At 41.0% G+C, this 23,512-nt stretch overlaps 2 protein-coding genes across 6 annotated transcripts; one reads left to right on the forward strand and one right to left on the reverse strand.

Moving 5' to 3' along the window:
• Positions 1-484: 484 nt before the first annotated feature.
• On the forward strand, positions 485-14,533 carry LOC106579267 (histone acetyltransferase KAT7). 4 transcript variants are annotated; one of them, XM_014159024.3, is made up of 14 exons: positions 485-596; positions 3,043-3,193; positions 3,396-3,644; positions 3,795-3,877; positions 4,000-4,080; positions 4,582-4,680; positions 4,981-5,091; positions 5,240-5,431; positions 7,366-7,455; positions 7,820-7,960; positions 8,119-8,212; positions 8,532-8,678; positions 9,239-9,345; positions 13,426-14,533. In XM_014159024.3, the coding sequence occupies exons 1-14, from the start codon at positions 501-503 to the stop codon at positions 13,525-13,527; spliced, it is 1,743 nt and encodes a 580-aa protein (XP_014014499.3). In that variant the 5' UTR covers positions 485-500; the 3' UTR covers positions 13,528-14,533. The 4 variants fall into 4 exon arrangements, with proteins under 4 accessions (XP_014014499.3, XP_082821967.1, XP_014014501.3 ...); XM_082965841.1 differs by having other exon boundaries at positions 486-596; positions 4,981-5,089; positions 5,226-5,431; XM_014159026.3 differs by lacking the exon at positions 485-596 and adding an exon at positions 2,255-2,488.
• On the reverse strand, positions 14,232-16,166 carry LOC106579270 (uncharacterized). 2 transcript variants are annotated; one of them, XM_014159027.3, is made up of 6 exons: positions 15,849-16,166; positions 15,573-15,669; positions 15,344-15,379; positions 15,054-15,107; positions 14,693-14,767; positions 14,232-14,499 (listed from the first exon to the last, which is right to left on the reverse strand). In XM_014159027.3, exons 1-6 carry the CDS (start codon positions 15,960-15,962, stop codon positions 14,462-14,464), a joined length of 414 nt encoding a protein of 137 aa, XP_014014502.1. In that variant the 5' UTR covers positions 15,963-16,166; the 3' UTR covers positions 14,232-14,461. The 2 variants fall into 2 exon arrangements, with proteins under 2 accessions (XP_014014502.1, XP_014014503.1); XM_014159028.3 differs by lacking the exon at positions 15,344-15,379.
• Positions 16,167-23,512: the final 7,346 nt, after the last annotated feature.

Raw genomic sequence — 23,512 nt, forward strand, 5'->3', positions numbered from 1 at the left:
GTCACACGGTTGCTAAACTAATCGTTACGTAATCCCTTCTTAAAGTCCGGGTATGAGTCGAGAAACCTGCTATTTTCCTCAAAAGTACGCAACGTTACGATTCCAAAGCTATACGATATTACATGGAACAAGTTAAGTATCTCACATATCGGAAACGATTTGCAATGTTGTACTTCTTGTTCACGAAATGCATGCTAATGTTGGGTTTTTGAGCTAACGCCCAATTGACTCCCATTTACTCCTTGAAGGAGAGCTCTCCTTGGCCCAGAATAGGCTGCGCGGCCCATTGACAACGTATGGGTAAAGTAAACAAGGGGCATTAACACAATTCTATCTCCTCAAAAGTGTCTCTGGTTCAGCTCAGCTGAAGGGACAAATGCATCATGCAATATGTCTGGCTCTACATTCCTTCAGAACATATGGGCTTGCAGCAAAGTTATATGTGTGCTTGCATGCAACCAGATGGGACCACCTACTGTGCCCCACTACGTCCCCAAAATATGTCAGCTTCCTGTAAAAAGCGAAACGATTCTCATTCCTGTTCAGTGACGTTTTGTTGGATAAATAGTCTGGCTGCAGAAGTCTTCCAGAACCAGGTATGCTCTTGTATTTTAATTTAGCAATATAGGACAACATTCCGCTCTAGCATACCCTTACCCCTATATTCTTTATAGGCTATTGCTGTCTGTCCTATAGGCCTAGGGCCCTATGCTATGTTTGACCATTAATAAAAGCTTTTAACTTTTCCACATGATCGTTTCTTTGAATTCTTTGGAGGTTTGCCCAATGCTTTGGATTTGTTCATGCTATTAGGTCTACTTATTTTTGTTTGTTTTATGTAGTGTGTTGTCCTAGTTTTTTCTAAAGCATTTATATGTGTGTGTTTTCTTCAATTCTTTTTAAAATATAGGATGTGTGTGTACAGTTCAGCAATAGAAAAGTAAAAAAGCATGAGAAATAAATTCGATTGATTGAATTCAAGTGATTACTGTAACATACCATAGCTTTTTTTTTTATCTGTTCAAAATCAGTATTCCAGGAAATGTTGCACAGCACTACGAGTTATTTTCTCTCTCGCTTTACCAAGGTTTCTGCTGAGTATGAATGATTGTGCCATGGTATTTACTGTTTGATTGAAATACACTATCAGTGTATAGACAGTTTCTATTTCGCAATGATACTTATCTCTCATATTGATGAAAGACATTTACCGCAAACAATGGTCCAGAGACCAATATCAAATAGAGGCCAAGCAGTAGCAGCTAATGTATTTATTTATCCTTTGATGAGCAGTGATCTGAATAACAGATAGGCTTGTTACCATATAGACTATTTTTACATAGAGTTACTGAGTTTCTCAATAAAAGGTGAGTAATGTCCAATTGGTGGGATAATCCATTTAATCATCAATGATATGTCTGCTTTGGTTTTTGACAAGAGACAACACATAGTTATCCCATAGTACATATAGCTTTAAAACTCACACCAATGTATGTAAACTAGTAGAACTGTAAAATAGTCATACAAAATAGAAAGAAACAAAGAAAGTGTTAGCAAAGATGGCAGATAAATTAAGAGTTCAATCAGGCCGTTTACCATTGAAAAAATTACTTTTCTTATTGAAAAGCGATATCCCAAGTATTAATACAGTAAAGTACACACACTAAAGGGTAATTATTATTATTATTGTTTCTTCTGTAAAAGTGTTTTTAGACACAACTGCAAACTTCAAGGAATATGGCATTCAAGGCTTTGGTGTGATGGGAAGTCGTAATGTCATAGGCCACCCCTTGCTTGAAGAACAATATTATGTTTCTTCAGATAAATTATTTTTGTAGTGATAATGATTTAGAGTTTTTGTAGTGGTGGTGTAGTGGTTTTTGTAGTGGTGATGTTTTTTCGTTATTGTATTGGAATTTGAAATTTAATATAATAATAATAATAATAAAGAGGCGAAGCGAGGGACAACTAGGCCAAAAATCTATCTTCTCCCCAAAAATAAAAACAAGAGGGGCAATATAGAACAAAAGAGGGAAGGCCCACCCCCACACTTGTGCTATTTCATGATATACAAGCATTTCTCTACACCCGCAACAACATCTGCTAAACACGTGTAAGTGACCAATAAAATTTGATTTGAATGTATCTGGACTACCGATTGAGATGTGTCTTTTGATAAGTAGATCAAATGTTAAATGAGTTGAAAAGAAGACTGGCGTGCCACCTATACAGTGCCACCCAGTGGAGACAGTACCACATGTGACATTACACAGAGGTTCCAAACGGAAGTGTGTTGTGCCGAAAATGTGGCGCGAGACATAGCCAATGTTGTGTGTACATACACGGTTTTTTTTTTTAAAGTAAAAACTTAATCTAAAACAGTTCCATCCACTGCATTTATTATACAATTTGGGAACTACGTTGTTTTATGAGACGGGCGGCATAGGGACCGGCGTTCATCAAGGCAAATATGCCCCGTAGACGACAGGTACGAAACATGTAGGTCGGAAGCTAACGTTACGGCGTTAGCTAGCTAGCTGGATAAGCTAACTTGACTAGCTATACTGCTAGCATAACGTTGCTAAAATGTTAGCTAGTTGTTAGCCAGTGGTCTCTATTATGCATTCGAAAGTATGTATCTTTCTTAACTAGCTAGATAACTTAATGCTAACTATCTAGTTAACTACTGCAGATAACGTAAGTTAGTAAGCTAAAATTGTGCTTTCAAGGTAGATTGCTAGCTAATGCTACAATGGTGTTTTGCTAATGTTGCGTTGCCTATTTGGCTAACTAATGTTAACTGACTAGCTAGCTAGCTATTAAGGCTGTGTTTACATTCAGATTTATAGAGAGTAATTAGCTAGCTGTATATCTCATTCATGAGAAATGGATACATTTGAAGGAGCTAACGTTAGCAAAAATTCTAGAACCTAGTTAGAGCCATCACACGTAAATAGTTAACGTTAGCTAGCTTGATATCGTCTAGTTACCTGGCAAACGCGTTAGCCCTACCAGTCTTACTTTTTTTTCATTCTATCACAGAGTGTGCATTTGGGGAGCGGCTCTGATGGGACTGAAGATTCAGACTCTTCTGCAGAGAGAGAACAGACGAACAGCTCAGAGAGTGATGGAAACATGCCCAAGAGAACACGCCTCACAAGAGCATCTCTACGCCTCAGCCAAAGCTCACAAGGTAAAGAAAGCCATGGGATGGATGCTGTAGTTGTGAATCAAAACCTACATTGCAACTGTAGTAGTTAGGCTAGCGAACAATGAGTCAATCACCTGTATAGGAGACCTTGTGAGGGCTAACAATTACTAGAAGATTCCATTATTTTATCCTACATTGTCAGTGTAGCTGAATGTTGTGCTGTTTCACCCACATGCCAATGTAGACACACCAGATGTGAAGCGAGTCGGCGACCATGACGAGTCTCCGCCGTTGACGCCCACAGGCAACGCCCCATCATCTGAGTCTGAGCTGGACATCTCCAGCCCCAACGCTTCCCACGACGAGAGTGTGGCCAAAGACCCCGTCCTCAGAGACTCAGACAAGGACCTCTCCCACCGGCCCAAGCGCCGCCGCTGCCATGAGACCTACAATTTTAACATGAAGTGTCCCACACCGGGATGCAACTCACTGGGTAAGACAAGTGACCATTTGGTTAGTGGAACCACTGCTAGTTTAGTGGATGCTCAACAAGACTTGTCATGATTCTTATTATGAAACATCTCTAGTCAATTAAATTAATTATATGTAAACTCATTGCTTTTCTGTCTCATGTTCCTTGCAGGACATCTAACAGGGAAACATGAACGCCATTTTGCGGTTTCAGGATGCCCTCTTTACCATAACCTCTCTGCTGACGAATGCAAGGTAAATATGTCATAAAAATATTTGGCATTGCTTATTGAGGTACATTAACTTCATTGTCTCGTACAATGAGAGCCACAGAGAATCAAATGCCCAATAAGTTTATTCATCCTTTTTATTGACAGGTGAAAGCAACCACTCGTGAGAAACACGAAGAAGAATCAAAGGTGCAGGAGGAAAGCAACAGACACGCCACACGACATCAGGTAAAATGAATTAAATTAATATATAATCCTTTTTAAGGTGATTAATTTGATCACGTAAAAATAAATAAAGGGCCTCCCGAGTGGTGCCGTGTCTAGGGCACTGTCTCACAACCGGCCGTGATCGGGAGTTCCATAGGGCAGCGCACAATTGGCCCAGCGTCGCCCGGATTAGGGGAGGGTTTGGCTGGGTGGGGCTTCAATTGGCTGACCACGCTCTAGCAACTCCTTCTGGCTGGCTGGGCGCCTGCAGGCTGACCTCGGTCGTCAGGTGAACGGTGTTTCCTTCGACACATTGTTGCGGCTGGCTTCCGGGTTAAGCAGGCGGGTATTAAGAAGCGAGGTTTGGCTGGTCACGTTTCGGAGGACGCATGACTCGACCTTCGCCTCCCGAGCCCGTTGGGGAGTTGCAGCAATGAGACAAGATAAAAAAATACAATTTAAAAAAAGGGGGTAAAATAAAAAATAGCTAAAATCACAATGAATTCCTGTTGTGTCCACCAGGCGCCCACATCAAAACAGACAAGATACAAAGAGCAGGTGACGGAGATGAGAAAGGGGAGGAACTCTGGGCTTCCCAAGGAGCAGAAGGAGAAATACATGGTGAGACACAGGACAGATCTCCCCCATTCAAATGACTAGAAGGAGAATCATGTTTGCTATGGGGATCCTCTGGTCACTTTGCCCTCCCACCCCTACGGGAGGGCAGCTCCCGATCAGCCCAGTCAAAGCACCCCAATGGTGGAACAAGCTTACCCCTAATGTCAGGACAGCAGAGTCCCTGCCCATTTTCTGAAAAAGTCTGAAACGCTACCTCTTTAAAGAGTCTATTCAAAAAAGCCCATTTATTGACACAATCAGCACTCCGTCACCCAACTCTTTTTCTTTCCATCTCGTCTACAGGAGCATCGACAGAGCCACGGCAACACCAGAGAACCTCTTCTGGAGAACATCACTAGTGAATATGACCTGGAGCTTTTCAGAAAAGCCCAGGCACGCGCATCTGAAGATCTGGTAAGACAAAAACCTCAGTGCACCTTCGTCCTTCATGCATAATAAACCAATAGTGATTTAGATGGTATTGTAGATAAGATGTTCTTGGTAGTTTAGAAGAATTTCATATTTCTCCTCTCTTGTTTCGCGCTTATTGAAAACGCCACAGGAGAAGCTGCGGATCCAGGGACAGATCACGGAGGGCAGCAACATGATCAAGACCATCATGTTCGGCCGCTACGAGCTGGACACGTGGTACCACTCGCCCTACCCCGAGGAGTACGCCCGCCTGGGACGCCTCTACGTCTGCGAGTTCTGCCTCAAGTACATGAAGAGCCAGACCATTCTGAGACGACACATGGTAAGATAGATATACAGTGCCTTCAGAAAGTACCCCTCGACTTAGTTATTCCACATTTTGTTGTTACAGCCCGAATTCAAAATAGATTAAATCTAAAAAAAAATCGCTCGCCCGTCTACACACAATACCCCATAATGACAAAGTGAAAACATGTTTTTAGAAATGTATTGAAAATGAATTACAGAAATATGTCATTTACATAGGTATTCCCACCCCTTTGCTATGCCACCCAAATTAAGCTCCGGTGCATCCAATTTCCTTTGATCATCCTTGAGCTGTCACTACACCTTGATTGGAGTTCACCTGTGGCCAATTCAGTTGTTTGGACATACATTTAGAAAGAAACACACATGTCTTTATAAGGTCCCACAGTTGACCGTGGATGTCAGAGCAGAAACTTCTCAAGTCCAAAGAACTGTCTGTAGATCTCTGAGATAGAATAGTGTTAAAAGTTTTGAAGAGAGCAGTGGTCTCCATCATTGGCAAATTAAAAAAATATGAAACTGCCTATATCTGGCCGTCGGATCGAACTGGGTAAGAAGGACCTTGGTCATGGAGGTGACCTAGACTGAACTACAGAGTTCCATGGCTGAGATGGGAGAACCTGCCACAAGGACAACGGTCTCTACAGCACTTCACCAATCTGGGCTTTATGGGAGAGTGGCCAGACGGAAGACACTCCTGAGAAAAAGGCACATGACAGCATGCATAAGGCAAAATATTCTGTGGCCTGATGAGACAAATTTAACTCTTTAGCCTGAATGTAAAGCGCTATGTCTGGAGAAAAGCAAGCACAGTGCATCACCCAACGGGGAAGAATCATGCTATGTAGGATGTTTTTTAGCGTCAGGGACTGGGAGACTGGTGAGGATAGAGGGAACAATGACTTGAGCCAAATACAGCAAAATCTTGATGAACCTGCTTCTTCAGAGTGCAAACGTACTTAAACTGGGGCATAGATTTCATGTTCCAACAGGACAATGACCCCAAAAATACAGCCAAAACACCGCTGGATTGGCTTCAGAACAAGAATGTGAAAGTCCTTGAGTGTTCTAGCCAAAGCCAAGATTTAAATCCCATTGAAAATCTGTGGAAAGACTTGGGAGAGGCGATGAACAGCAATCTAGCTTAACAGAGCTTTGAGAAAATCTGCAGATGTTCAAAGATTCTTCCAAATGGTCTATGGCACAACTCCTGCAGCTGCACTCCTTTTGAGAAAAAGTATTTTCCTTTTTATCCTGACAAATGTTGACTCTCCTGAACACCAACACCGGAGTACAATGTTAATGGCATAGGGTCTTATCATGGTACAAAAATAAACATTGTTCTCAGCTCATAGACATACCCAAGACGACTCAAAGCTGGGCTTTATAAATACATTTTATTGAATCGCCACCAAAGGTGCTTTTACAAAGTATTGACTCAGATGTTTGAATACTTATGTAAATTACATTTGTGTTTCATTTTCAATGCATTTGCAAACATTTTAAAAACATGTTTTCATTTTGTCGTCATGGGGTATTGTGTATGGATGGGTAGGGGGAACAAAATTGATTTAATCCATTGTGAATTCAGGCTGTAATACAACAAAATGCGGAATAAGTCGAGGGGTATGAATACTTCCTGAAGGCACTGTAGAAAATCCAGTCCTATCACCTCTTAAGCTGGGGTTACACGAATCAACTTTCACACAACGTTTGTTGCAGTTTGCAAGTGACATCCTCTCAAGCAACTTTTGCTGATACTCGAAGCAACTCTAATGTGATTGAAATTGCATGCAACAGCCAATCAAATGTTATGCTGCTTTTGTCATATGTTTGGGAATTCTAAACTCACCCAATGTCTTCAATTTCAGCTGAAACTGTTCAGAGAGGCCTTTTTAATGGGGTTTGAATGAGCAAATCAATAGTGTTGTCTCCCTGTGTGTTTGTTAGGCCAAGTGTGTGTGGAAGCATCCGCCCGGAGATGAGGTCTACAGGAAGGGAGCCATCTCTGTCTTTGAGGTGGACGGCAAGAAGAACAAGGTGAGGGGGCCTATACACTTGAACTAACCCTGGACTCGTACACAGCAAATGCTTTTTTTCCTGTCTCCGTTTTATTCTCCGGTCTAAAGAACTAAGAAATAATCATGGTTGAATTATTACCTTTCGTTTTGTCATGTCTCACATTTCTTCAGGGACCCTAACCCCAGGGGTGCCTTGCACTCCTATAAAACAAGCTACATATAATATAAATATATGGTTTTATTGTCACGTACTCTGGATAGGTGCAGTGAAATGTGTTGTTTTACAGGGTTGGCCATAGTAGTACGGCACAACCTTTCGCCCCCAACATTATGCCTGGCAAGGTCTTTGGAGAATTTAAATGGTGTGTGGTTTCCTTTTCCAGATCTACTGCCAGAACCTGTGTCTACTTGCCAAGCTCTTCCTGGATCACAAGACTTTGTACTACGACGTGGAACCCTTTCTGTTCTACGTTATGACTGAGGCAGACAACACAGGCTGCCATCTTGTGGGATACTTCTCTAAGGTACCCATCCATTATACTCCGTTCACATTGATAGTGTCTACCATAACTTTTTGATATGGTTTATAAGGAGCTTTTTTTTATTATTATTATTAGGGACGTCTCTGTTCTTACTTTAGTTTTAAAGATGAGATTCAGGCGCATATCCTCTGTTCTTTCAGGAGAAGAACTCTTTCCTCAACTACAACGTCTCTTGCATCCTGACTATGCCTCAGTACATGAGGCAGGGCTTTGGGAAGATGCTGATTGACTTCAGTAAGTATAGACTAACTCTGTTTTCCCCTTGTTAGATTGGCCACTGCAACTACAGCCAGGTGGCATTTCGAGATGCTGATTTATTTTGTTAAGCCTCTCAGGAATGACTGCGGAGTGTTGCTGGTCAAAAATGGCTTTTAATGTCCTGAAAGCAACTTCTTTGTGTTGTCATTACGCGGTTATTGCAGTAGAAACTACAGTTCATTTAGCAGTTCTTTTCTTTTCTCCACCAGGTCTCATTGCTATGTAAGTGCAGTCCATCTCATTACTTATTAGAACTGCTAGTGACCAACCTGCCGGCTCTCTCCCCTTTCTGTAGGCTACCTGCTGTCCAAGGTGGAGGAGAAGGTGGGCTCCCCAGAGCGGCCCCTCTCGGACCTGGGCCTCATCAGCTACCGTAGCTACTGGAAAGAGGTGCTGCTGCGTTACATGTACAACTTCCAGGGCAAGGAGATCTCCATCAAAGGTGACAGAGGACTTTACCAATAAGAGGGTTTAAAATTACCCTGGTAAATTATGTAGCTTGTTCCGGTCACACACACACCATGCACAGACACTCAAACACAATCTCCAAAGTGTCCTCTTTAAATTTCTCCCATGGTTAAGCATATGCATTTTTTTTTTCTCATTTAGAAATATTTTAATTTGGCCTTGTCTATATAGGCTAATTCTCTTCTCATAATGAATTAGTCCGTATGTGGGGCATCAAACTGCTTAACGAACATGCACTAAGCATTAAACCTGGGAAGGGTACCCTTGATTTCACTCTATTTGTCATGTATTCGCTGTAGCTTGTGTGTTTACAGCCCTATCAATCTGTTTTATGGTTGTCAAGTCTGTAAATGTTGATTTAATGTTAATTATTTAGCTTGTTCAGGTTAGCCTCAGTTTCATTTGAACACGTGAGATGATTTCCTACCAAGCATTTGAATGACTAGGAATAGCATATGAAACGGTACTCTTGGCACGATTCAGTATTTTCAATGAGTGTGTGAAGAGCTGTGTGTTGTACTTGTGTGTGTTCAGAGATCAGCCAGGAGACCGCGGTGAACCCAGTGGACATTGTCAGCACACTGCAGTCCCTGCAGATGCTTAAGTACTGGAAGGGAAAGCACCTCGTCTTGAAGAGACAGGTAAGTGTCCCCCTTCATGAAGGTGTGTGTCATGACAATATCTACATCGGGTTAACCCTTTATACTCTGATCCCATGTACGGGATCAAAAATGGGAGTTTTGGTCACTGATAAGAGATTAAATTGGAGCGCGATGGCTGTACAGTAACATACTATACATTACATCAGAACTCTGGCTGTCCGCTTTACGATGTATAGCTTTCAACTGACAGGCTTTCTAAAAGGGACGACCACCCGCTAGCTACAAGTGTGATATGCTCAGTTCCTCCAAAGGCACAGCCAGGAAAGCTAAAGAAAAATGAACTAATAGTTGACTGCTCTACTGCCTGAGTCATACCTGTATTGAAATGACTGTACACTTTGGAGTGGCCACTTGAAGACACCAGTGAGACCTCTCACTCAAACCCTTGTAATGTTATATCTTATGTTGTATCTACCCCAGATCTTGCAGGAATATTCTTATATATTATTGAATGTATTCAGAGTTTTAGTATTGCCCGATTTTATTTTTTTTATCGAAAAAAAATGGCTGCAAAAAGTACAGTGCCAGTAAAATGCACATGAAATCAACAGTGTAATGTTTGAATTCGGTCCTGTCTCAGGTGAACTGTTTGTTCAGATAATTCTCCAAAGTGTTCCTTTTCAATTGCAAAAAAGTGATTATGCATATCCTTCTAATATTTTTTTTCTGTTTGAGCATTTCAGTTGGGGCCTATTCATATAGGCCAATTCCCCCTAGTGTAAAGGGTTAAGTAATGTCCCCCATCATGTAGCCAACAGTGTGTGACATCACAATATCCCATTCAGCCCTGTTTGTCAGTTAATACCCTAGACTAGGCACCTAAAACCTGCGAAGGAGGAGTTCTGTGAACATTTGAGATGTCCTTGATTTTGCACTGTAAGTCATGTATTTACTGTAGCTTGTGTGTATGTAGCCCTGTCCATCTGTTTTGTGGTTGTCATCTGCTGTGGGTTGTCATCTGCTGTGGGTATCATAATTATTCACCCCCTTGGATTTCTTCACATTTTGTGTTGCAAAGTGCGATTTAAAATGGATTTAATTGTAATTAATTTTTTTGTCAACGATTTACATAAAATGCTAATGTCAGTGGAAAAACATTTTTATATATACACTACCGGTCAAAAGTTTTAGAACACCCATGCATTCAAGGGTTTTTCTTTATTCTTACTATATTTTCTACATTGTAGAATAATAGTGAAGACATCAAAACTATGAAATAACACACATGGAATCATGTAGTAACCAAAAAAGTGTTAAACAAATCAAAATATATTTTATATTTGAGATTCTTCAAATAGCCACCCTTTGCCTTGATGACAGCTTTGCACACGCTTGGCATTCTCTCAACCAGCTTCATGAGGTAGTTGCCTGAAATGCATTTCAATTAACAGATGTGCCTTGTTAAAGGTTAATTTGTGGAATTTATTTTCTGCTTAATGCGTTTTGAGCCAATCAGTTGTGTTGTGACAAGATAGCCCTATTTGTTAAAAGACCAAGTCCATACTATGGCAAGAACCACTCAAATAACAAAAGAGAAATTGCAGTCCATTACTTCAAGACATGAAGGTCAGGCAATCTGGATACTAATTATGTTCAAGTGCAGTCGCAAAAACCATCATGCGCCATGATGAAACTGGCTCTCATGAGGACCTCCAAAGGAAAGGAAGACCCAGAGTTACCTCTGCTGCAGAGGATAAGTTCATTACAATTAACTGCACCTCAGATTGCAGCCCAAATAAATGCTTCACAGAGTTCAAGTAACAGACACTTCTCAACATCTTCTGTTCAGAGGAGACTGCGTGAAAAAGGCCTTTATGGTCGAATTGCTTCAAAGAAACCACTACTAAAGGACACCAATAAGAAGAAGAGACTTGCTTGGGCCAAAAAACACAAGCAATGGACATTTGGTCTGATGAGTCTAAATTTGAGATTTTTGGTTCAAACCGCTGTGTCTTTGTGAGATGCAGAGTAGGTGAACGGATGATCTCCACATGTGTGGTTCCCACCGTGAAGCATGGAGGAGGAGGTATGGGGGTGCTTTGCTGGTGACGCTCTGTGATTTATTTAGAATTCAAGGCACACTTAACCAGCATGGCTACCGCAGCATTCTACAGCGATACGCCATCCCATCTGGTTTGTTCTTAGTGGGACTATCATTTGTTTTTCAACAAGACAATGACCCAAAAAACACCTCCATGCTGTGTAAGGGTTATTGGACCAAGAAGGAGAGTGATGGAGTGCTGCATCAGATGATCTGGCCTCCACAATCACCCGACCTCAAGCCAATTGAGATGGTTTGGGATGAGTCGGACCGCAGAGTGAAGGAAAAGCAGCCAACAAGTGCTCAGCATATGTGGGAACGCCAAGACTGTTGGAAAAACATTCCTCATGAAGCTGATTGAGAGAATGCCAAGAGTGTGCAAAGCTGTCATCAAGGCAAAGGGTGCCTACTTTGAAGATTCTTAAATATTTTGATTTGTTTAACACTTTCTTGCTTACTACATTACTTCCATATGTGTTATTTCATAGTTTACGATGTAGAAAAAAGTAAAAATAAAGATATAACCTTCAATGAGTAGGTGTGTCCAAACTTTTGACTGGTACTGTATATATTTTTTTGATTAACGAACAATAAAACACTAATATACTGTACCTTTTTAAGTATTGAACCCCCTGAGGCAATACATGTTACTAACACCTTTGGCAGCAATTTATAGCTGTGTGTCTTCTTGGGTCAGTCTCTAAGAGCTTTGCACCCCTGGATTGTGCAATATTTGCCCATTTTTATTATTTGTAATTCTTCATGCCGTGTCAACTGTAACTTGGCCACTCAGGAACATTCACTGTCTTCATGGTAAGCAACTCTAGTATATATTTTTCCTTGTGTTGTAGGTTTAGGTTATTGTCCTGCTGAAAGGTAAATTCCTCTCCCAGTGTCTGGTGTAAAGCAGACTGAAGCAGGTTTTCCTCTAGGATATTGCCTGTGCTTAGCTCCATCCTATTTATTTTTATCCAAAAAACCTCCCATTCTTTGCCGATATCAAGAATACCCATACCATGATGCAGCCACCACCATGCTTGAAAATAAGGAGGCAGTTACTCAGTGACCTGTTAGATTGGCCCCAAACAAAAGGCTTTGGATTTAGGCCAAAAAGTATATTCCTTTGCCGTGTTTTTTTATTTTTATTTTTTTTAGGTGTTACTTTAGTGTATTGTTGTATACAGGATGCATGTTTTGGAATATTTTTTTATTCTGTATATTTGTGTTATTATTTTCTGTCATGTAGGTAATTATTGTGGAGTCATTACAATGTTGTTGATCTGTCCTCAGTTTTCTCCCATCACAGCCATTGAACCCCGTAGATGATTTAACATCACCAATGTCCTCATGGTGACATCCCCTGAGCAGTTTCCTTCTTGTCCTGCAGCTCAATTCAGAAGGACGATTATCTTTGATGTATCTGGGGGGTTTAATACATCATCCACAGCATAATTATTAATGTGACCATGCTTAAAGTGATATTCAATGTCTTATTCGTTATTGTTACCCATCTACCAATCACGGCCCTTCTTTGAGGCTTTCCAAATGCCTACTGGTCTTTAGTTAAATCTATGCTTTAAATTCAATACGTGACTAAGAGACCTTACACATGTATGGGGGACAGTGGAAGGGGTAGTCATTCCAAAATCATTTCAACCCCTTGTGATTTGTTAAGCCAAATTTTACTCCTGAACTAATTTAGGCTTGCCTGAACAGAGGTGAATACTTGACTTATATTTGAGTTTTTTTGTACATTTATATCTTTTTCTTTTCATTTGACATTATGGATTGTTTTGTGTAGGTCACTAACAAAGTCACAATTCAATCTTTTCCATTCCCACATTGTAACACAACAAAATGTGAAAAAATCCAAGGGGGATGAAGGATGAATACTTATGATACCCGCTGTATGTCATATCTGTAAATGTTGATCATTTTATGTCTGACTCGGTGCTCTTGAATGCGAGGCAAATTCCTCAAGGGCATATAAATGAATTGAACTGAACTCCCCCTCACAGGACCTGATCGATGAGTGGAAAGCCAAGGAGACCAAAAGAGGCAGCAACAACAAAACCATTGACCCCAGCTCGCTTAAATGGACCCCACCCAAAGGGACATAGGCTATAGGCTCACAAGTGAGCCACTTAATAAACTTGACTTTCTTCTACCACACCTGCCGGGATAGGAGTCCTATAATTACCACAGTGATCTTTCTTCTACCACACCTGCCGGGATAGGGGTCCTATAATTACCACAGTGATCTTTCTTCTACCACACCTGCCAGGATAGGAGTCCTATAATTACCACAGTGATCTTTCTTCTACCACACCTGCCGGGATAGGGGTCCTATAATTACCACAGTGATCTTTCTTCTACCACACCTGCCGGGATAGGAGTCCTATAATTACCACAGTGATCTTTCTTCTACCACACCTGCCGGGATAGGGGTCCTATAATTACCACAGTGATCTTTCTTCTGCTGGGATAGGAGTCCTATCAATACCACAGTGATCTTCTATCCCTAAACCCACCCTGTAGCTGCCCCTTACTTGTTTTTTTGTGTCTGGAGGAACTCTCTTCCCTTTTTACATTTCGACTTGTATTTATATTTTAGTAATATGTCACCATGTCACCATTCAATCAATTCTTGGCTGAAATATTGTTAAACAATGAAGGTTACAGAATTTGAGTTGATGACTTGTTTTAAAAGATCCACTTAAAGATGAGCTATGAATGTAGATACATCTCGTCTGAGCTCTGACACTAGTGGATCACATGAGTGTTTTTGCTTCTTTGTCCACAAAAAAAGATATCTCTGACCAGCTGCAGCATTCCTGGCTATTTTATTTCATTCAACACAGTTGCGGTTGTTTGCGGAGACAAGTACATTTTTTGGGATAGAATATACAATAATCATCAGCATGAACTTTGATACCTTAGATATAGCATTTTGTTTCTTACAAGTATGAGATACAGTTTCGTTTTGTATGGTAGTCCTTTTTGAGTCGATATCAAAATTGTATAGGTCATGAAAACAAACTTTTTTTTCTAGCTTTAGTAATATTGGAGTTGGTCCCATTCCTCTTGTGAATCTGCCAAATGAAGAAATAAAAATATTACATACAAGTTCAAATGTTTGGTTTGCATTTAGTCAACACGAATACAAGTTTTACATGTATGTTTTAAATTGCACAGTAAAACTTGTATTACATTTTACAAGCTGTACATTACAATGTTACAAAGTGCTCTCTGGTTTTAACCATAACATCAATGCATATGACAGACCTGGTTGTGTGTCTGATCCCTCAGTGACATCGGTCGCAGTGCTTGGAGCATCTGGAATGATCCTCGTGAACGATTCTGCAGCAAAAAACATTGCATTTGGTTATGACACACGACTGCAATTGTTGATACCTTTTTTAAATTGTACTTCTCTCTGCTTTGTTTGTCTAAAAAAACAAATGCCTTGAGATTTCAAATAATATAGAGCATGCCATTTAGCAGACACTTTTATCCAAAGCGTTTTAGTCATCCATGTATACATTTTTACGTATGGGGGGGTCCCAGGAATTGAACCCACGCTGCAAGAGCCATGCTCTACCAACTGAGCTACAGAGGATTTTATATGAAGTGTCATCATTCTTACCCCCACTTAGTGCTCTTCTTCCCATAAGTCCAACAAACATATCCCCTTTGTTTCCTGTTGAAGACATCACCAGGAAAGAGTCATTTAAAAGGAGATGCATATTTTTTTCTCATGTTAAATGTAAAACATGTTTTGAATCCATATAATGCAGAACATTTGCTCATTGTTGTGTTGTCGATATTTCGTATCTAAATCATAATCTACAATATAGTATATGGACCAGAGTGTGCTGTATAGGCTACCACTATTCTAAAAAGTCTTTTTTTGTTACTCCAGTGTGCTATACTCACGTTTTCTATCCACTTTAATAGGCTGCGGCTGATCGTCTGTAATTAAAGTGACCTGATAAGCACTCAAACGTATTTGAGTTCAAAATATTTGCTTTTCTTGTCAATTAGATATAATACGTACTCAACATACAGTACGCATCATACAATTTGTATTCTAGTCTACCTCCTTCAAGATCCCTTTCAAGTCTTTCATTCTTGTAATGGACAGGCAGAACGTTATAGTGCTTACCTGAGCGTTTGCCCATGAGCCCGTAGAACTGACGGGCTTTGGATCTCTTTATCAGACTAGCCACGTGGCTGGACAACCTCTCTTTCAGTGGCTCATCCTGGGGAAAGGATTAAAGATGTCTTTTTCACCACATTTTTTTTCTTGATTTATTTGTGGGGGGAAAAAATTCAATTGTGACAATTATTACTCGCAAATATTTTTTGTTCTTGGTTCAAATCAGGAATATACTAATTATATAAACTATTCTTGATAATAGAAATTAAACGTTCCACTTACCTGCCAGTCTTTGGATACCCAGTGTTCCTTGTCAACACTAAACGACAATCCTTGACATGTGTACACCAGTGCAAACAGGGTAACTATTACCAGCTGGAATTTCAAGATATCCATTGAATGTAACGATACTATGCAAAACTATATTAAAATAAGACTCTTTTTTTTTTTTTTTACTTCAGAAGTATATATCTTAAAGAAATAATGATAGTTGGCTGTTGAGTGAGCTCAGAAAAGGTCTGCTATCTTCTCTGATGGATAGAGGACTGAGTCTATTCCCTGTCGGTCTGATCCTGCACTGAATACAACGTCCATTTTATAATACAGTACCTCATACAACCTCGTGTCCCCTCCCCTCTGGACACCGTCAAATCATCAAGCTCATACTATTATTATGCAACATTTAACAAATATGACGTGTTTTTCACATGCAGAGAGATGCATGAAATATATTTTTGAATACCTGTAGTATACAGGTACATCATTAAGTAAACGAAATATAGGTGAGGTGAATGCAACAAGCTGTAGTCCAGTTTGAGCACTTGGGCTGATGATATATGCATAATGCCCAATATCCAATTTACGGAAAGGGCCAATGTGCTTATACTTTATAATCCTTGGTTTGCTTTAAAGGTTTTACCGGGTGCTCACCTCGCTTCCTTGGGTTTGATTGGGATCTGAGTTTAATTTGTGTAATTGATTTGCCTTATATTTCCTAGAATGTACTGTGTGGAAAGCACTATCTGATCTGTATGTGATTCACAGTTTAAATATTTGAATTTTTTTTTATTTGGTTCTGTAATTTCCATGTTTGTCAAACCTACAACCAGAACTCTATATTTGCCAGAAATGTAAGTCAGCAGCCTAATTTCTGACCTTGTGATCTTTCTCTTTGATGCGAGGGTGCTTGAAAACTGCCGCCTGACATCTTTTGAACAATGTCTTGTCAATAATGGCTCCTGTTGCACAGTCAGTGTTTGCCTGTTCATCTATTGACTGAGTGAATCATACCTAGGACAGGTCAGCCCAATATAGACCTCATAAGGTTAAAAAAAACGACATTAAAAACTAAATGGCTCGTTCAATCATCTGAACTTGAAGCCGTATGTCTTGAGAAAGCAGTGTGCGCCATGGTCTAGTATCCTGAGTGATCGGGTTGGATACCGCTCTGTGTCTCATGTCGGCCAAAGTGTGCTCAGCTGAGATGAGGCTTTTCTTGAGAGAGATGGCTATAGCGAGCAGATGGTTTTTCCTTACAGCACTGAGGGTAGTGTGATGTCCAGCTGAGAGCGATGTTCTCGAGCCACAATGTCATGTTGTGCTGGAACAGCTGAAATGTTTTTTTTATATATTTATTTTTGAGACACAAATCGACTAATAATTGTTTTAAAAAAGCCATCCATTTATCTCTAGAGGATAATTAGTGTAACAAAGTCTTTTATATGATATTTGGTTGCTTAGTCCATAGACATTAATAACTGCTTAGTCATTCAAATGCTTGCGGTTTTACTTCAATCATATAACCTTTTCATTATTAGCAATACATTTTTTCCCCCAGTATAATCCGGCTACAAATTGTTTTCAAGGAGCAATTACTTGTCAATCGGGTGTTCTAAGGATGTCCTCTTGAAATGTGGGCAACACACACATCAAATGTTTGGAACTCTGCACAGGTGCTCCACAATGCAAGAAAAACAGGGCAATTTGAGCTCAAAGGCAATTACACCAGAACAACCCTCGTGTCATGTTCCCGCAGACGCGACGGCTAACGCTGAGTGGCAAATCAAACGGAATCGGAGGACCTTCATTTGCATGTGAAATTGCTTCCTACTTCCTATAATGACTAGGCCATTATATTTCCATGTTACACAGAGTGAACCAGTGGCAGTCGAACAACCCCAGCCTTCCACTGGGGATTGATTTTGACTTGACATAGGTCACTGCATTCCTTCTAGTCACGCTTTTTAAAGAAATCGTATCATTACAATTTCGGAAACTCAATGAGATGTCGACATGGTAATTCACCCATTTGCTGCGTTGTCTCTATGCCATTTGAATGTCATCTCATCGAACAGTAAGGGTGACATTTTCCGTCAGGAGCACCTCTGCACTACTCTATGAACATGGCCACGTCATGCTACTTCAAAGTCCAATCATGTCCGTACAATAACCATGTTCAGAATGTCCTGGGCACAGTACTATCCAACAGAAAGTCAATGGGAGGCTGCTATCTTCACTATGTTCATAGCTGCCAAACTTCTCAATGAAAAGAGAGGGATGCAGTGCTATTGGACTTTGCTCCATAGAGAAATGATCCGATTTTCAAGTATAATGTATTTCCTTGGAACCCCTTGACCCCAGTTACTGCAAAACTGTCACTTTTGCCTTGAAAGGATTCTTGGTGGTCTGAGACTCGCCCAATACTAGAAATATTCTGACATCTTTACACGCCTGAAATATGGGAGGATTCTTCAGTGCCTGTATTGATATGAAGTATATCTGAGCTGACAAGTACAGTAGGAACAGTCTGTGCTCTCTTGGAATTGGTTCTCTTTCAAAGAAGATTTTTGTTGTACTTGATTGGTTGCTTTCTTCATCATGTACATGGACTAAGTAATGGGACATGCCAAATTGATTTGTACCCGGTAATGGCCTCCAGAGTCCTCTGGAAGTAGGCTATTATTAAATTTGAGCCCTTTTTGCAAAAATGTGACTTGTGCGTTCCTGACTTCATTTGAACTTATTGCTTTCTTTTGATGCTGTGGGGGTTTTACATTCAAGGATTACTTTGAGAATTGATTTTTAACCAACCAGTGGAATAGTCCCAGAATGGCAAACTCTGCTCAACCTGCACGCTGGTCAAGCCATATGGGCAGACCAAGGAATCATATACTAAACCTGTACTTATGTCACAGGTGTGACTCATTTGCAACATTTAATTCTAACAACTATTTTTATTGGTTGATTGCCTGGTCATGTGACTTGTGCTGCATGTATTTAAACCCACCTGTTTTGTGCTTCTTGGTGGCTGTCAACAGGAAGTGATGCAGTCTGTAGGCATGGTGGAACTTTTGAGAAGAGCATGTAATGGCTTTGTTTAGTGAGAGAACATGGCTAAAATGGAGTATGATAAAATAGAATGTATGAAGAAATGGTTGCCTGCCTGCTGGACTGTCGCTTCCTCTGCCTCTTTTTGTTTGGTTTGTGTTGGTTTGTTGTATTTTCAATAGCATGGTTTGTAAAGTTAAGAAAATAAGAAAATGACACGAAGTGTGGACATGATTTACGTAACTGGAATGTGAACTGAGAACGTGTCTGAACTTTGATTTCAACTTGTGGAGAAAACTATGCCTTGACATTTATTTCCTTAACTTCCCTTTTTTATTGTCTGCCTCTGCTTCCCTCTGCTTGCTCAACCCAGACCTAGAACCTGTCACTTTCGAACCCGTTACACTTGCATCTAGAAGGCGCTGTACATTCTCCAAAACAGAGGCCTCACCGAACCAACCTGTGATATACGACACCAAATGTCTGAGTTGTGGCCTGTAATCTGGTGTTGACAGGTACTGTGTGTTATCAGATGGGCAGGCTGCCACAGATCGAACAATGTGAGTTTAGTCAGGACGCAGCCTATCCTCACCTTGGTTTGACAGAGCTGCTTTAAGGACCCCTAAGGCTCGTTGTCTTTATTCCTCATTGGTTATCTAAACACAATCCTGGGTTCATCTCAACAGGAACAAATGAGTCCGATCATGGAACTAAGTAGGGATGGCTTAGTGGACTACTGAGGTGACCAGAGGGGATTTGATTGGTCTCTGAAAAATATTTATGAATGGATTTCAACTAGTGTTAGCTATATCACACCGTGTTCAAATATTGTTGTATGTAACTAACTGACAATCCAGACTGCTTTGTGTATTTCAAGACTAGACAACTTTTTGTCTGTGCTAGCTTGTTAACAGATCAAATCATGATTAAATGACCGGTTTCATTTTCAAAATGCCGCAGGGTTAAAACTTGTCAAGCTGGCTCTTGTGGAATGTAGCCTTCTGTCCAGTAGGCCTGACATTATTCAAGTGGTCTGAGATAAAGTTCCTGTTTTAGTGGGGGTAAATTATTAGGTTTAGGGTTTAATTAAATCAAACTTTATTTGTCACATGCTCCGAATACAACAAGTGTAGATTTTACTGTGAAATGCTTACTTACAAGCCCTTAACCAACAGTGCAATTCAAGAAGAGTTAAGAAAATATTTACCAAGTAGACTAAAATAAAAAGTAACAATAAAAAGTAACACAATAAGAATAACAATAATGAGACTATATACAGGGGGCACCGGTACCGAGTCAGTGTGCAGGGGTACAGGTTAGTCAAGATAATTTGTACATGTAGGTGGGGGTGAAGTGTCTATGCATAGATAATAAACAGCGAGTAGCAGCAGTGTACAAAAGGGAGGTGGAGGGGGGGGGGTCAATGTAAATAGTCCGGTGGCGATTTTAGGAGCCTCTTGGACCTAGACTTGGCGCTCCGATACCGCTTGCCGTGCGGTAGCAGAGAAAACAGTCTATAACTTGGGAGAATGGAGTCTCTGACAATTTTATGGGCTTTCCTCTGACACTGCCTATTATATAGGTCCTGGATGGCAGGAAGCTTGGCCCCAGTGATGTACTGGGCCGTTTGCACTACCCTCTGTAGTGCCTTACGGTCAGATGCCGAGCAGTTGCCATACCGGGCGGTGATGCAACCGGTCAGAATGCTCTCGATGGTGCAGCTGTAGAACCTTTTGAAGATCTGGGGACACATGCCAAATCTTTTCAGTTTCCTGAGGAGAAAAAGGTTTTGTCGTGCCCTCTTCATGACTGTCTTGGTATGTTTGGACCATGATAGTTCGTTGGTGATGTGGAAACCAACGAACTTGAAACTCTCGACCCGCTCCACTACCGGCCCGTTGATATTAATGGGGGCCTGTTCAGCCCTCCTTTTCCTGTAGTCCACGATCAGCTCCTTAGTCTTGCTCACATTGAGGGAGAGGTTGTTGTCCTGGCACCACACTGCTGGTTCTCTGACCTCCTCCCTATAGGCCGTCTCATCGTTGTCGGTGATCAGGCCTACCACTGCTGTGTCGTCAGCAAACTCAATGATGGTTTAATAGTCACATGTACAGGGTTGCAGATGTAATTATATGGTACAGTGAAATTAAGCTCAGAGTTCCAACAATGCAGGACAAAGTGAAATAATAAAACAGTTAGAGGTGAGAATGCCAAACTGACCTTGGATCAGCATAAAAACACATCTGCCATACGCATTATAACCGAAAACATCACACAAAAACAATATGTATAATAATTTTGGTCCGGCTTATATTCTCTGATTAGAAAATATTTTAAGATAACATGTTGCAGAATTGTTGTAATTGATAGCTTGGGCAATAACTTCAAATCAACAAACATACACTATAGTTAGGCCTATATGATGGTTCAATCCCGTTAACAGATATCGTGCATTTTTAAATCGATCTGGATTCATGAACCGTCAGAGCACACCCAGACACAAATGTACAGTACCGCTGTGATTCCCTGTCATAGGCTCAATACAACATCTATGTGAGATTAGTGGGGACAAAAATAGCTGGAAATTTGAGTTGCTCTGTATTTGATTTGAAGGCTCAGAAAGGAAGCAGAGAAAGGGAATGATGTAGCTAACCTGTTAAGAGACTTAGCTACAGTATAAATGAAGTAGAAATGTATAGTTAGTGAGCTCTTTGGTCTTACATAGCCACAAGCTCATTTTTGACGTTCTCATTGATCTTTTATGTCAAAAATGTTTCCCTCATTGTTGAGATTTCTAGCTCACTCAGGAAAAGAAAACAATATATATATAAATAGATAAAAGAGAAGCAAATGGGTCTGATGTGTTCAATTAAATGGGGAATGAGTGATTTCTTTAAGTTTCTTAGATGCTCAAATATGTTACGTTATGTGCGCATGCGTAGCTTCAATAGAGACTTAAATTACAGCACCTGGTAATCACTTCCCCGTAGACAATCGTCAGGAGCACACAGCCCGTTGGTATGTAACTGCGAACTACTCAGTCTAGCATTGATGTTTAAGTCACTTATATGTTTGTGCACTGAACGTTTACTTCACTGTGTTGGTGTTAGTTTGCCGGGAGTAACTTGTAGCTCGCTGGGTGCGGTAGCTCAGCGACCCAGATGCTATATAGCATTAGGCTATTATTATCAGCCATTTGCATTGTGCTGATTGTTCGGAGCACTCTGCTGGTTTCTGGTGGCGGTGGTGATAGCGGTGGTTTGGTTCGGTGATCCATGGTGGAGTGCCGCATTATGTTGCGTTTGTGTGTAAATCCTTTGGACGAGGCATGTGGTGGCATGGGTTCTGTGTCCTGTGACAGTGTCCATAGCAACCTCTGGCGCTGGGCATTCTGGGTGATGTAGTCGGTGCTGTTTTAAGCCAGATTCGCCACATCTTTGATGGTGTTGCAGGCTTATTTTGATTTATTATACTAAATAATATATCTGAATAATATATTGTCATTACTTGTTTGTTGTATTTCAGGTTTATGACCTGTGGTCATTTGATTTAAAATAAAATTAAGGACAAAACACGAGTCATGACATTGTGTGCTTCCTGGTGAGCCTTTTCGGAGGGCTAAATAACGAAAATCCGACCACTCATTGCCATGGGCACTAAAGGCACTTCCTGTTTCCTGTGACAGACCAAGCTTATTTCAGAATGAGAGACCTTGAACATCAGGCTTCCAGCGATTTGACCAAAAACCTTAGTCAACCCCCAACCTTAGTCATCTTGACTCTACTATTGATCTCTCCAACCTATAAGTCACATTTACTCTCTTTGTTACAGCTCCTTGCTCTATACCCTGATGCTACAGTATGTGAAATGACTAGTGCAGGGACCTCTTCCTTCTCTCTGGCTCATATCTTTTAGCAACCCTGAGGTCTGCGACGAGGTCGTAAGAACTCTGAGGAGCATTTCCCTTAGCTTAACCTTCAATCCTTACTCCAAGCTGTGCTGTTCCTTTAATGTGGTGCTGGACATCTTTCCCAGGCTGCTCCAGGCCCTGTGGCCCCACCAGATGAAAGGCCCCTGTGACTGGCCCTGAGTGATCTGGCTGTCACCATGGTGATGGCAGTGGTGGAGAACCTCTAACAGGTCTGAAGGCCCCTCCTGCACCTCAGGTCTATTATTCCCTTTCCACTGGTGTCAGGATGGTCCACTTACTCAACCATAAGATCCAGCGCCTAAGCAGCCCAGAGGACCTTAGGAGGGCTCTTTTCATCCAAAGTCTCACTCTGGTCAGCACCGACATTGAAGCTATGACCACTAAAGTCCAGAGACTGTTTGAAGCTCCTGCTGATTATATTACATTCAGCTCTATCCATGGTTGGTTATCAGAGGCCAAAGCAGTGGCCAATTGGAACAACGTTCCTCCAAAGTGCCCTGACCAGCTGGTGATCCCATCAGAGCTCCTGAGGACCAGCATTGTTCTGACAACCATCCTAATCTATGGTGGGACACTGGAGAAAGGCATCATCAACCTTCATGACCGGCCCCTCATAGATGACATCATCAACCAGCTTTTGCTCTGTGGGGGGTCAGTTATGAATAAGAAGCGGAAAGCCAACTGGCAT

Source organism: Salmo salar, chromosome 19, assembly GCF_965601325.2.
Source record: "Salmo salar chromosome 19, fSalSal1, whole genome shotgun sequence".
Lineage (NCBI taxonomy): Eukaryota > Metazoa > Chordata > Actinopteri > Salmoniformes > Salmonidae > Salmo > Salmo salar.

Coding starts and splice junctions, on each gene's coding strand:
- LOC106579267 (XM_082965841.1), top strand. CDS start 501: ATGTCAGCTTCCTGTAAAAAGCGAAACGATTCTCATTCCTGTTCAGTG. Junction 8,213..8,531: donor GAAGATGCTGATTGACTTCA/GTAAGTATAGAC, acceptor CCCTTTCTGTAG/GCTACCTGCTGTCCAAGGTG. Junction 8,679..9,238: donor CAAGGAGATCTCCATCAAAG/GTGACAGAGGAC, acceptor GTGTGTGTTCAG/AGATCAGCCAGGAGACCGCG.
- LOC106579270 (XM_014159027.3), bottom strand. CDS start 15,962: ATGGATATCTTGAAATTCCAGCTGGTAATAGTTACCCTGTTTGCACTG. Junction 14,768..15,053: donor AAGAAGAGCACTAAGTGGGG/GTAAGAATGATG, acceptor TTTTTGCTGCAG/AATCGTTCACGAGGATCATT. Junction 14,500..14,692: donor GGGATCAGACACACAACCAG/GTCTGTCATATG, acceptor TTCATTTGGCAG/ATTCACAAGAGGAATGGGAC.